This window comes from Tursiops truncatus, chromosome 5, assembly GCF_011762595.2.
Source record: "Tursiops truncatus isolate mTurTru1 chromosome 5, mTurTru1.mat.Y, whole genome shotgun sequence".
NCBI lineage: Eukaryota > Metazoa > Chordata > Mammalia > Artiodactyla > Delphinidae > Tursiops > Tursiops truncatus.
In genome coordinates this window covers 106148921-106162709 of record NC_047038.1, presented here as the reverse complement: position 1 = coordinate 106162709, position 13789 = coordinate 106148921, and the positions used below count along the sequence as shown (strand labels likewise).

At 54.1% G+C, this 13789-nt stretch overlaps 1 protein-coding gene across 5 annotated transcripts in view; it reads left to right on the top strand.

The window, feature by feature from the left end:
• Nucleotides 1-10106, top strand: part of FHDC1 (FH2 domain containing 1) — a 41843-nt gene extending 31737 nt beyond the window's left edge. For all 5 annotated transcript variants that reach the window (XM_019926627.3, XM_019926624.3, XM_019926625.3 and 2 more), the window contains 2 exons: nt 3318-3482; nt 5717-10106. In XM_019926627.3, coding sequence (XP_019782186.2) covers nt 3318-3482; nt 5717-7729 — 2178 coding nt within the window. In that variant the 3' untranslated portion in view covers nt 7730-10106. The remainder of the gene's footprint in view (nt 1-3317; nt 3483-5716) is intronic.
• Nucleotides 10107-13789: the final 3683 nt, after the last annotated feature.

The window sequence follows — 13789 nt, the reverse complement described above, 5'->3', positions numbered from 1 at the left end:
CCTGAGGCTTTGGTTAGGGACAGGGTCTCTGTTTGTCTCTGCTCTGTCTGCATGATGGCATCGCCTGCGAGTGAACTGGGATCCCTTATGCTTACACTTGGCAGCAGTCTGGCAACTTCAGAAGGTTTTGCTTCTAAAGCACGGCTCAGGAGTTCCTGTCTCCCACTCGAACTTTTGGACACCAGTAGGAAGTTCCACAGAGATCGTTAAAGACACCTGAGCACTTGGGCTGTTGTTCCTTCAGTTGTTTGTGTGGCAGAAACAAGCTCCGTTTTGGCATGTTTTATAGGGAGGGCAGGAGAACACACCAGAGTCAGTGCCTCTCACCACCCCAACTGCACCAGCCCCACAGGGCGTGGCAGGAGCTGTTCGGAATAACATCAACAAAACCCAGCAGAGAGAACATGTTTGTGACAGCTCACTGTGACTCACTAATCACAGTCTGACATACTTCTTTTATCTTCCTTATTTTGTAAAAAAGAAAAAAATGGTGGCGCCTTTTCATGCTTTCAGTCTTCAGGGAAATGGTGTGCTGCCTTCAGTGTCAGGGCTTCGAGGCTCATGAGCTGGAATCAGTGAGGCAGGGCTGCCCTGGGCGGTGGAAAGGGACCAGTGCTTTTGAGGGTTGGACCAACCTCAGCCTCCCCTCACTTCCTTGTAATGAAGTCACATCAAATGCTGTGAGCTGCAGCTCCCGTCAGTGAACATTTGATTTTGTTTGGCTCTGCTGGGAGTTTGTTTTCATTATTAAACACATGTTCTGTATTTTCTTTCATATGTCACTAAACTCTAATTTTCCCTTAAAAGTGCACAGATTTTCTTCTCAAAGTGAGACAACAAAGCAAACACCACCACAGAATCATCTAACAGTAGCTAGGAAAACACTCAGCAGTAAAGACAAATGGAACAAATCCAGAAATTCAAGGGGAAGGCCTGTCACACATTGGGGGAAGGATTCTGCAGGTCTCATTTCTCAGTTCTTACATTAAATGTTAATCTCTTATGCTAAATAGTAGCACAGAAAGGCTTATGATGCAAATCCACACCCCCGGACCGTTCTTCAGAAGCAACCTTGTTTTCACTCTAAACTTGTCCTCCTGGTAGTCATCTTTATCTCTCTACGTAAACTGTTCCACACAGCTATTTATTTTTCTTTTTTAAGTTCACTTTCTTTTTAAATGGGGGAAATACAATTTTTTTTTATTTTTTATTTTTTTTTGAGGTACGCGGGCCTCTCACTGTTGTGGCCTCTCCCGTTGCGGAGCACAGGCTCCGGACGCGCAGGCTCAGAGGCCATGGCTCACGGGCCCAGCCGCTCTGCGGCATGTGGGATCCTCCCGGACCGGGGCACAAACCCGTGTCCCCTGCATCGGCAGGCGGACTCCCAACCACTGCGCCGCCAGGGAAGCCCGGAAAAATACAACTTTTTAAGTTAGGTTATGGTCCGGCCACGAAGGGGTCTGAATGCCAGTCTGAAAACTTTGCTCTCTAAGCTATGGTGAACCATTTTTGAGCAGAAAAATGACAGGAACATAGTTTTGCAGATCTGTTTCAGTGTTTTGACCCTTTGGGTGAGAGGTACCAAGTGTACTGGTGTGGAACTTTGGTCCACAGCAGACAAGTTTGAGCTGGAAAGTTGAGATTGCTGTGACAACTGCCAATCTGTCATTCATGCTTTGCCAGCGTTGCTTTGGGCTTTTTCATCTGTGGCCTTAACCATGAGGAAAGGGTTCAGCAACTAGCTCTTGGCAAACAACTCTGAGCGTGGTGGCTTTTCAGGTCCTATTCAGAATGTTTCACTTTCCCGAGTCCTAAGGGGACTGCGAGCGCTCAGGCACTCTCCCCGTCCGCCACAAGATCTGCGATGAGACATCTCAGGTGGAGTAAGCTCCCATGAAGATTCTTGTCAAAGTCCTGTTTTTCTGCAGTTGAGCTGTTCTTGGCTGGAATCTACCTTTCGCCCTGTGTGAGAATGACAGGCAAAGATTTAGCCTTCCATTAATACCCTTCTCTCCTCGAAGAAAAATTCAGCGTGAACGCACACACTGCCTCAGGTTACTGACTCAGGTGGTTACTTTCTCTGGCATTTGGTTTCCTAAATAGTTTTGGTTTCCTGCTACCTCTCGAATGTGCTTAGTGGAAGAAAAGGGTTTTGGAGGGGGTTAGTGTGTGGGTGGGTGGGAGGGGATGCGTCTTCTCGGAATTTCTCCTGAGACTCTCTTTAGTGTTCAAGCAGTGAGCCCATCCGCCAGGTGGGCAGCCCGCAACTTCACTATTTCCCACGCCCAGCCCTCCACCCAAGGAGAATTTTCTCAAATAGAAGTGTGATTTCGTAAAGGAATATACCTTCTTCATATAAGCCTTGTTATCCAGTGAAAGAGAAAGCACCGTCAGGCTTCAGCGTGACCCCCAAATGCCGTCTCCCCAGGGCTACATCTCCTCTACCCGCTGCTTCCTCACCTCAGCTCAACAGGAGATGTCACTGAGCTGCCGTCGGGGACATTCGCTTGTGCCTTTGGCCCTGGGGATCCCCATCCTGAAGGGGCTGGGGCTCAGCAGAGGAGAGCGGGCTACCTTCGGCCGCACCGCATTGCTGCAGTACTTGAGTCTATATGGGCCTTGGAGACGTTGTCATGGAAGAATTAGGAAAAAAACAAAGAGGCCAAGAGGATTGATTTGTATAGGGCAGTAGTTCCAAGCCATGGGTACCCATCAAAACCTCCTGGGAGTTTTAATAAAGTAATGGCAGGTCCACCCCAAACCTACTGAATGGCTTGGGGGTGAGGGGTGCAAGTGTGGGCCATAGACAGAGCTGACTCGGATAAGAAGCCCAGGCTGGGCATTTGTCCCTGCGGGGGTGACACTGACCCTGATAGAGCTCATTTGGGGGTACGTTTAAACCCCTCTCAATGGGGCAGACCTCTGAATAAGACAACTGGTCAATATAAGTGACTTTTGGGACCCTGAAGTAGACCCTTGGCCCAGTATAAGCCTCAGTCATGAGAGAAGGAAGAACAGATACAGACAGATGCAGGGTTTTCCTTACCAACACCAACTGCACTCCCGTGCCATGTGTCCAGTGACTTTACAGGGGAACATTTGGTCGGTGGCATCCTCCAGCTTAAAGCTCTTCAGTCTCCTGTGGCTCTCGGGCCTTGCGTAGGGGTTCCCCTCGCTTCCCCAAGGTGTTGTTTGGGGTGAATTACTCTCCTGTCAGCTCTCAGGGACGTGCAGTGAGACCTGAAACTGAACCCCAGGCACCAGGCAGCAGGCCGAGCGCTCACCTCAGCGTGTGCTGTTTGTCCCCTTCCCCGCAGTTTGCCCTGGGAAAGCTGGCAGAGCTGGAGCGCTGGAAGCAAAAGCTCCAGGACGAGGCCCACACCCTCATCGACTTTTTCTGTGAAGACAAAGACACCGTGAAACTGGACGAGTGCCTTCAGATATTCAGAGACTTCTGTGTCAAATTCAACAAAGCAGTGAAGGTACGGCTCTGTGTTTTCTGAGTTGTCAGGATTTTTCTTTTTCCTCTGCCTGTGGTGGAAAGGTGCTTCAGCAGCTCCGGGGCATCAGGAAGGTCTGGCCCAGGCGGTGTTGCCCGGCTGTCGCTTGTGATTCCGGGGAAGGGCTCTGCCGTCTCAGCCCTGAGCCTTTCCCTGTTGGCAGGAGTCTATTGTTTGGCTGCCTTTGCTACTTAGCTGCTCATTCCTACGCTCGCTCTGATGCCCTAAAAGCATTTTGTTAGGTTTTTTTAGGATGGCAGTCACGATATTAAGACGCCTCTTTGAAGATCCTCCCCCCTTCCCAGGAGACACTTTCCTCTTTCAGGGGGACCTTTGTCACAGCGGGATGATGGGAAGGTCCTCACTCCCCTGTTTTAAGCTCCATAGCTATTGCCAGGGGTTGGCATCTGGGGAACCAGGCTGTCCTCGGCCAGAGTGGGCTTCAAAGTGCCCTGATAGTGAGGGAGTCTGCTGCTGTCTGAACATGACTGCTGCTTTCTTGCCCTTCAGCCTCCGGGTCCAATAATCTCTGAATTCATGCAGAAGCCACAAAACCCTTTGGGTTGCTTGGCTTTTTTCTTTTTTTTTGCTATACGTGGGCCTCTCACTGCTGTGGCCTCTCCCGTTGCGGAGCACAGGCTCCGGACGCGCAGGCTCAGCAGCCATGGCTCACGGGCCCAGCCGCTCCACGGCATGTGGGATCTTCCCAGACCGGGGCACGAACCCGTGTCCCCTGCATCGGCAGGCGGACTCTCAACCACTGCGCCACCAGGGAAGCCCGGGTTGCTTGGCTTTGCCAATAAAACTTTCATCTGTCAATTAAAAGCAAAATCACATCCCATCATTTCAGGTGCTGGTAAGGAACCAAGTGCTCGTGGGTCACCTCTTTCCCTGTGTTTTAAGTACAGATGTGTCCTTAGCTGCATTTCTCTGAGGGGTTGCTCAGACATCTCCCCAGCCCTAAGTGAGTAGCTGGAGTTCTCAAGCTGCCTTTCTCTGTCCAGTGAAGAGGAGGCTGAGCCTGTGGCCACGATTCCTCTCCCCCGTCCAAGCAGTGAGGTCAGCAGGCGGAGGCGCTGGTGGGCGGTAGCCGCCAAATTGGCTCTTTCCGAGGCCCTCGCTCCCAGTCAGAGTTCTCCAGGCCCATGAGGCCACCTGTATGATGCTCTCAGCCCCGCTGTCCTGAGAGCCAGGAGCTGGCCCCATGCCCTCCCACAGGCAGCCTTGAAAGGAGAAGACCCGGGACCTTGGGGAGCCCGAGGGCAGAGCTGCAGGAGGAGCCCAGAATTTCCGGTCAGAGCCAGAGCCTCTCAGAAACTTGGAAGGGAAAGTCCACTGTCTGAGGAAATTGATTTTCAAGTAAAAAGCGCCAATGATAGCAGATTTGGGTGCGACATCTGCACGTTTATGTGACACGAGTATATTTAAGGACAGTAAAGCGTGCTTTGGTGTGTGCATTTGTTCCGGTTCGGTTTGTGGCGGGAGGGCTGGCTCCTTGGAGCAGGGAGACAGGTAGAAAGATTTGTAAAGCAAATCCTCCTCTCCGATTGTGGGAAGTGGGTGGGGCACAAGGGACAGAGCCTCGGTGGCATTTCTGGTGTTTCTTTACCAGGGAGCATTCAGAGAACACAGATTGAAAGGCATCTCTTAATGTCCTGAGTCTACCTTTATGCGTCCAAATCATTGTTAAGTAGAATGTGTGCACATGAGTGTGTGTGTGTGTAGATGTTTCCATGCAACACAGATTCTTTTAACACCCGTTGTATTTTCTCTCTGCTCTTGCCTAAATAGCACTTTCCTGGAAGTCCTTTCTCTCCTGCCCTGCTTAGAAACCAAGTTGGGTTTCCTCTGAGTTGAGGTCTCAGGCATGTGTGGAATCACAGCCCGCACTGAGGGCACGATGCCTTGACTGGAAGTTGGGCCCAGGGGATCTGATGACAACTTTAGGCAGATGGTTGGGGCCAGGCCTAGTGTGCACGCCTGGCCACGCCCACGTTGTTTGCAGAGAACAGAGGCCCCCAGCCCTCCGGGCACACAAGCACTGCAAACACACATTCACATGCAAACACAGGCTGTCTCCCTTGGTGAAACAAATGACCCAGGTCTCTCCTCCAGCCTGTGTCTCTCAGTGGGGTCTTAGGGTAGCTGTCTCTGGAATTGCACTTGGGTCCCACGTGTCTCATGCATCTTCTGGCTTCTCTCCGTCCCTCCTTCAGGACAACCACGACCGCGAGGTGCAGGAGCTGAGGCGCCTGCAGCGGCTGAAGGAGCTGGAGCAGAAACGGCATTTCTGGCCGGCTGGGGAGCTTGGATTCGGCCGGAGCAGCAGTGAGAATGACGTGGAGCTGTTGACTAAGAGGGGCGTGGAGGACCTGCCGCCTTTCCTGCACTCCAGGCCCATCAGCCTCTCCTACCGGCCCCCCAACACCCGCCGCTCCCGCCTCTCCCTGAGCATCGTGGCCGACCGGGAGCTGCTGACCTTCCTGGAGAGCTCCACTGACAGCCCTGAGGAGCTCAAGTTCCACAGCTTGCCCCGGAGCTGCCCCTGGCAGGCCCCGGCCAGCGGAGCCCGGACGGAGCCTGGAGGACAGAGGGACCAGGGCTCCAGCCCAGCACACAGACCTCCGGTCTCGGAGGGCCAGGAGGAGACCCCCCACCCCACCTCCGCTTGGCCGGGGCAGCTCCCGGCGCCCCGACCTGAAGAACCCGCCCCCGCCTTACCCCGGGTTCGGCGCAATGGGGTCAGCATCCTCCGAAAGAGGAACAGCGAGCCCGTGGGCCTGGGTTCCGTGCGGTCCCCTCCACTTTCGCCGTTGGCTCTAGGGATTAGGGAGCATGAGCTGGTGACGGGTCTGGCCCAGTTCGACCTCCAGGCTGCCAAGGGCCCGGAGGAGCTGGCCCCGCTGACCGTAAATGACTTCAGTCCAATGGAGCTGGCGTCCGTGGAAGATGAGAACCCGCAGTCCCTGGGCGCCAGCAACGGCAGCCCGACGCCCGTGGGCAGAGGTGCCCAGGGGGGTCCCAGCCCGGCCCCGGGGGATGGCAGCGCTGCCCCGGATGAGCCCATCAGCGCGGCTCCAGTATCTGAGGGCAGCAGCAACCCCGAGAACCAAGATCCTGGGTCTCTGTTCTACATCTCGGACACCACCGACTGCTCGCTGACCCTGGACTGCTCGGAGGGAACCGACTCCAGACCCGAAGGGGGGGACCCGGGGGAGGGGGGCGACGGGGAGGGCTCCGTGTCCTCCAGGGCTGGGGAGACGGGCGGCAGCCAGGTCTCCTCAAACCCTGCCTGCCACCCGCCTGCGGAGGCTCCCACTGCCGCCTCCGCCGGCTCCCTCTCAGGGAAGAGCGAGCCGGACTGCAAGGGGGGCCTGCCCAAGGACAGGCCGGCCAGAGGGAGGGAGGTGATGGCCCCGAAGAGGGGCCCCCTCAAAGAGGCGTCGACGGGGGCGTCCAGGGCTGGGCCTGCCCGGCGGGGCGCGGCAGCGGCGGGGCCGGTGCGGACGCTGACGGGCTGGGAGAGTGAGAGCATGCGCAAGGTCGTGCCCATCTCGCGCGCCGGCCGCGCCCCCCCACCCGGCAAGCGCGCCCCTCGCGAGGGCCCCGTCGGCGCTAACCCGCCGGCGCCGCTGTCGCGCCGCAGCTCGGTGCTGGGGACCCCGAACGCGTCGCCCGGGAGGTCTTCGACGGCGGTCCGGACCGGGAGGGAGCCCCCAGCGCCAACCAGGAGCTCCTTCAGGAAGCCCAGCGCCAAGCCCCTGCGCAATGTTCCACGGCAGAAGCCCGAAGAGAACAAGATCTGCCGCTCCGGCTCCCAGGGCCCCGACAGCCCCGAGGAGCCGCCCCGCGCCCCGCCGGCCCCCAGCGCGCCCCGCGGCCCGGCCCCGGTCCCCAGCTTCGCCCGCAACACGGTCGCCTCCTCGTCTCGGTGCCAGAGGACCGACTCCCCGCCTGTGGCCAGATCCCCGGGCCTCACCCGGACCGTGTCGCAGCGGCAGCTGAAGGTGAAGGGTGGCCCCGAGGACGCCGCCCCCAAGGACAGCGGCGCCCTGCGGCGGGCCGGCAGCGTCCGCGCCCCCCGGAAGGGGCCCGAGTCAGCCGAGGGCCCCGGAGACAGCGCCCAGGCCCCGCCGAAGGGCCGCGGGGCCGGGGAAAGGGCCTCCTTCCGGCTGAAGGACGCCTGTCGGGGGGCGCTGGGGAAGGGGCTCCATCCCTTGTGGAAGTGAGAGGCGTCCGCGCTCCCCGCTCGCGTCCTGGGGTTCGGGTGGTGAGGACTGATTTCTGCGAAAGGCCGACCCCGAATGTCTATTCCACATAAAGTCCGCCGGGGCCACCTGCCAGTGCTCCTGTCACCGAAGGTGCAGCCGTGGGGCCCGCCCACCATGCCGCGCTGACTCTGGCTGGATGAACTGCCGGTCGGACGTCCTGCCGCCACGGGTAGGCATCTCCACCCGCGCCCCGGAGGTGGACCAGGCGGACCCCGTCTCCCAAACAGACCACAGAGACCCGTGAACGACTCAGACGAGGAAAATGACTTTCCTATGTAACAAGTAAAAGAAGATTTGGGGCCAGTTTTTATGTATCAATGACTTATTTTTTAATATAAAAATTAAACGTTGTTTTAGTTGGTTCCTTTCACGGAGTGAAATGCGGCCCAGGGGGGAAACGGTGAAGATGTTTTTATCTTCCTGTGTTCCCTGGCCTCAGGGTTCCACCTGCCCACCCTGTGCATAGCTGGCAACTGGACTTCCGCAAGACCTTGGGTGTTCTGTGGTTGGCCCCGTCTTCCTGAAGACTTTCTTCTTTGCTCGCCTCACCCTGCTGACTTTGGTGAGGGTTTGGGTGTGGACAGGAGGGAAAGTGAGACTGGTGGACGGAAATCGGGTGCTCCTGTGTGTTGGGACAGGCACCGTGGACAATGGGGCAAGTCTCCCCTGCAGATGGGTGGCAGCCCCTGGGAGAATGCTGAAGCTTCCAGAGTTTAGAGCTGCCATATTTTGATGGAAGGTCATCAGGGACTGTTCAGCTGAGCACATCTTTCCCGTTGTGTTTTCTCATTTGAGTATCTGTTGTAAAACTGAGTGAAGGCTGCTATGACTTGTGTTCGCTCTAGTTACAGGGAAGAAAAAACCCTTCAGTCTCCCACTCTTTCCTTTGCTAATGTGACCTGGAGCCTGGAGAGAAGCTCTCTCCTCTCACCTCTCTCCCTCCCTCCCTCTCTCTCTCCTCCTCTCCTCTCCTCTCCTCTCCTCTCCTCTCCTCTCCTCTCCTCTCCTCTCCTCTCCTCTTCTCTCTCTCTCTCTCTCTCTCTCTCTCTCTCTCTCTCTCTCTCTCTCTCTCTCTCTCTCGATACTTTTTAATGTTGCTGTCTGTTCTTTGGTACAGTGGTTTTAAATCCTGAGAAAAAACAGATCAAGTTTTTAAAAACAGACCAAAAAAAATTGCTTTAAGAAGATTTTATATTATCAGGAAAATTTTGGAAAAAAAAGTCAGGCTTCATTCAAAAGAAAGAGGAAAACATGTACTATTTCTACTCAGTGCCAGTTCACTATTTCCCTCTGACTAATTGGGAAATGGAGGAATTCTTGAAACTTTTTTGTTATTTAAAAATTGCCCCCCCCCCATTTTTTACTTTTGATCACTTGTTAGTGAAACTTTGTTCTAGATCTGACAGTGGTAGGTGGATTTCGGCAAATATAATGTATTTGTGATGAATCCATATGGTCGATGTTACAGTCTCCCTCCTGTAGAATGTTGCCTTCCATTCAAATTACTTGGAAACTCTGAGCTTCCATAAGTCAGCTAAATTGAAAAGGTAAACTTCATGGTTGAAGAAGTAAGGCACTTGACCACAAAACCTCTTGTAAAAGCAGCCCTCAGTACGTATTTCCAGTGCTCCACAAAGATGAATCCTGAGCCATTTTTCACCATCTCAAAAAGCCTTAAAAATCATGTATTTAACCATGCAGACAAAAATGTTCAAACCATAGGGCCTGTGAAAGAGGTCAAAAGTTTGTGGATTTGTGGGTAGTGCCAGGGTCGGGGCCCCTTGGCGGGACCCTAGAAACTGGGGTCAGAGTCCCTGTTCCATCACTGATGCTGTGTGGTTTTGGCAAGTCCCTCCCTCTTCTTAATCCTTTGTTTCCCAGTCTGCAGAAGTAGGGGCATGGCCTCGATCATGGTCTTCAAGGGTCCTTCCAACTCCAAGAGTCCAAGTCATCATGAACAACCAAGGACCCATGTCTGCCCTGGGATCAGCTTCCAGAACTAACCCCCAGCATCCCTACAGCAGAGGTCTCACATAAAGGGCCACTCAGAAGAAAGCACCTTCAGAATGAGTTGTTGCTTTGATATCTAATAAGCTGAGTTTCCTGAGAAGTGGTGTTTTGCTTAGCCCTATGGACAGCTTGTATGCATCTGTGTGAACAGGTGATCATTCTATTACCTTTTATTGGTAGTAAGCTTGGAAAAATAATTTAAATATATAATGCAGAACTGTAAATAAGTTTCTATATGAATTTAAGATAAACTGAATGTATTTAAAGGTCCATTTATATGTCCTTTTATGTAATGCGTAGTTTAATAAAGTTCCTGTTTATGGGATTTGTGTTTTCTCTTTGGCTGCTTCTGTAGATATGTGTGCTGTGTGATCCCAGTAAGAGAGTGTGTCGTTTCCTGCACAGAGAGAAGGCGGGTTGCAGGAGGTGCCAGAGGGCTGGGATACAGCAGTCCTATCTTCAAAGGGCTCGAGAGCCGAAATTCAGCTGTTGATGTGTATCTTCTTGGGAGCACAGAACCTGCATTTAACCGAAGGCCCAGGGAGTGGGCCTTGCGCCAGACCTGGGATGTGGGCATGCATCTGACACGTGGGCCATGCGTGGAATGCTCAGCACCTCATACACGCTTACATTGTTCCATGTTGTGGACCAAGCTTTGTGTAATCTCCGTGGGGCCAGCAAGTCTGGATCTGCTCCTGTGTGTTCTCATGTGTTTTGGCTCAGGACACTGTTGGGAAATAGCAGCTCACCTCTGTGGCTGCCTCAGGAATAAGAGAGGGAGGGAGGTGTGCTTTTATTTGAAACACAGTGTTGGTTTGAAAAGGGGGATTGTGTGTAAGATGAGCCTCATACCTTGGGGTTTCCTATCAAGTTTTCGTCCTAGCTACTCTCCCGGTTTAGCTGACAGTGGGTTAGAGGAAGATCCCAGGGTCAGGCAAGAACGGATGAGAGAGTAGATGACACAATGTCCTCATTGTGAGTTGCTGCCCCGTGGACATCTGTAGCCTGGTTTTGCTTGGGCTGTGAGCAGTTTGGGGCACTGGACCCCTCCCTCTACCATCATCTCTGCAGTACCAGGGCTTACTGACCCAAACCAAAGCAAGGCCTTTTATTTCCACAGTGAGTCTCAAGAAGTTTTCTTTATACTCTTTATTTTATGGCTTTCACAAGGAACCTGGGTTCTAGTATTCCTCCCGAAGATACTCGTTGAAACCAGGGACCACAATTTCGTAATTGTTCATTCAAGAGTCTGCATATTTATATATTATGGCCAGAGGCTCCAGAATGGTTTGGTAGAACTATTAATTCAGGCTTCCGAGGTGCACAAGTCCACCACCTTCTGCCTCTAAGGATGAAGGATCCTTCCTCTATCTCCTCCCATCTGGCAGTGATGACATTTTGCAATTTCACAGAATTTTCTATTGAAACTTAAACTTTAATCTTTTGCTTTATGCTTCAGTCATGCCAAAAAAAATAGAAGAGATTTTTTTTTTCGGTGTATGTGTCCCCAAACTGTAAATACATATGCCAAATTTGGCATAAACGTATAAGCCAAATTTGAATATGAGACATTGCAGCTGGTCACTCACTAAGTACTTCTTAAAATTATTTGGGCCCTGAGCACAAACAAAACGGGTGACAATGGGTCTGCAGAGCCACCCTATTCAGCACCCATGGAACCACAGTGCATAGCTCGGAATGAACCCTGCGCAGACTTGAAAACATAACCCAGAGCAGCCTCTCCCTGGGGGTGTTTTCATCTGCAAATAGCTTCCAGTAAAATGCTCTATGGCTCATTAGATCGCCTCAGTGAAGACAAAGGTAACATTCTTGTGGTTGTAGAAAGTGGCTTTTCTGTCTTCTAGGCCAGAGCCCTGCAATGAGGTTTTGGCTTTGTGGTTGGTAGGTAGGACAGTTGGACCCCACTGCAGGAGGGGTCACGGCCCTAAGCAACATTCACAGTCTCCTTATTCATGGGCCCTTGACCAAGGGCCCACCGAGAGCCTGGCACGCCCTGACCTTCAGCCTGTGGAATGAAGCTGGCTCAGCCCGTCCGTGAGGAGGCTGCCTGAGGTCCTCTTAGGCGCATTCATGCCAGGCCTCTGCCGTCAGGGCCCGGGCTTTGTCCCCAGCCTCCTCAGAAACATTCAAAGCTGAGTCATAGAGGTGGGCCCTACCTTGCAAGCAAATGATGTTCCCCACGTTTGCTCGCAATTAGAGTTGAGCCTTTCAGAACGCACATTCCCCGAGCAGCCGTGTCATGCATTATAGGTAGGTTTCCAGGACAGCCCATTAGAAAGCTCTTTAACCCCTCCATGGTGGACTGTGGCACCGTTGCTATAGAAGAGAACCTCGCTTGTAACAGTGCTCCTAGAGGAAAACACCAGGGTGCCACAAGCATTCCCCCCCTACTTCGTGGCATCACGTAGAGGTGCAGGCACTGCTACTGAGGACACCAGTCATGTTCACTCTCTGCTGCTGGACAAGAAAGAGCCTCTCCACTCTTCAGGTCAGACACAGAAGCTCCCATCTCCTAGGCCAACTCCAATAAATATGGGCCATTTCTTGTGGGAGACTACCTTTTGTCTGTCCTTCCTGATGCCACACTGGCCGAGTGAAAAGGTGGGTGCCTTGTGCTTTCAGTTCTCCAGGGGAAAAGCCGGGCTCAGCCACAGTCCCTTAGCCTCCTGACAACCAGCAAGCAGGTGGCGAGGCCAGCTGCGTGGCCAGGGCCTGCCCGCGTGAGCCAGGGGCAGCCGGCCGTGGGGCCAGTGGGCTGCTTCCGTGACAGCCGGCTCTTTGCTGTGGGCGGTAGGCTCTCCACAGTGATCCCTGGCCCCTAACAGTGTCGGAGCACCAGTGGCACCCACTCGCCCTGGGTGGAGTGCTCCAGCGTGCGACACGTCACCCAGGGCTGCTGGGGGATTCCCGGTCCCACCCCAGACCTATACCAAGTCAGCATCTCTCTGGTGGGGCCCCCAGATTTGCATTCAACAACTCCTCAGCGATTCATTTTTCACCCTGCTTTTGAGAACCAGTGGACTGGAGAGAGGCCAGAGGCTGGGTTCTGAGGAGGGCTGTTGCGCTGTTCTCCGGCCTGGACCCCTCTTCGAGCCTCTGCCAGGCAAGGCAGGCGCTTTTCCCCTGGGCAGGTGATGCCGCTCACTCTGAGCTCAGTGCCCGGCTGGGAGGAGAGCTGCCTCTAGAAGCCTGAGGAGGTGGATTAATTTGGATCTTGCAACAGAAGCACCTGCGCTGGTACGCTTGGCCACTCCTTTGAGTCTGGAGCTCTCAGGAATGCAGCACCAGAGCGTCCAGAACAGCGGCTCCAGGGGAACATGGGAAGTGACGCTTCACTCGAGTCTCACCATGGCTGCCTTTTAGGAAGATTATAATTCAGTGTCAGAGAAGCAATTTGCTAAGAAGTGCTGAGCAATGCCACACCCGTCTGTGTGCCCACGGTGAGATTTTGTCAGCAAAGCTGCTCTTTGGAGCCCTGCTCCCTGGGCCTCTTGGGTTCTGGACTTTTCCACAGCCTTCATGAGAGTCACTGCAACTCTGCTTGGGAGCTTTACCTGGCGGCCGCGTTTCCCTCTCCCGCTGTGAGCTGGGGCCAGGCGGGCGCATCTGCGCTGACCTCACCGCTTAGGAAGGGGGTGGGGCAGCTCTCCAGGGTGCTGACTCAGTGAGGCCAGAGCTGGCGCCCTCACACGAGGCCTTCAGCCACGGGAACTCGGCCCGCTCTGCCCTGTTTTAGGGTGGGGTGTAGGAGCCCTCCCTGAGAGGAGGGCTGGGCCCTGGTTCTTTCCAAAGCTGTCAGCACAGACTAAGTCACCTTTCACGGCTGTGTGCTGTAAACAGCTCCCCATCAGACCAGGAAAGTTGCCGAGGTCTCCACAGTCTGGCCACTTCTAGGGACAACCGTTTTGCCAGTTCAGGGAGGGCAGTAGAGGTGATGGAGCTATATCTGGATTAAAATGATGGTTCGGCCTCGGAAGATGCTCCAGC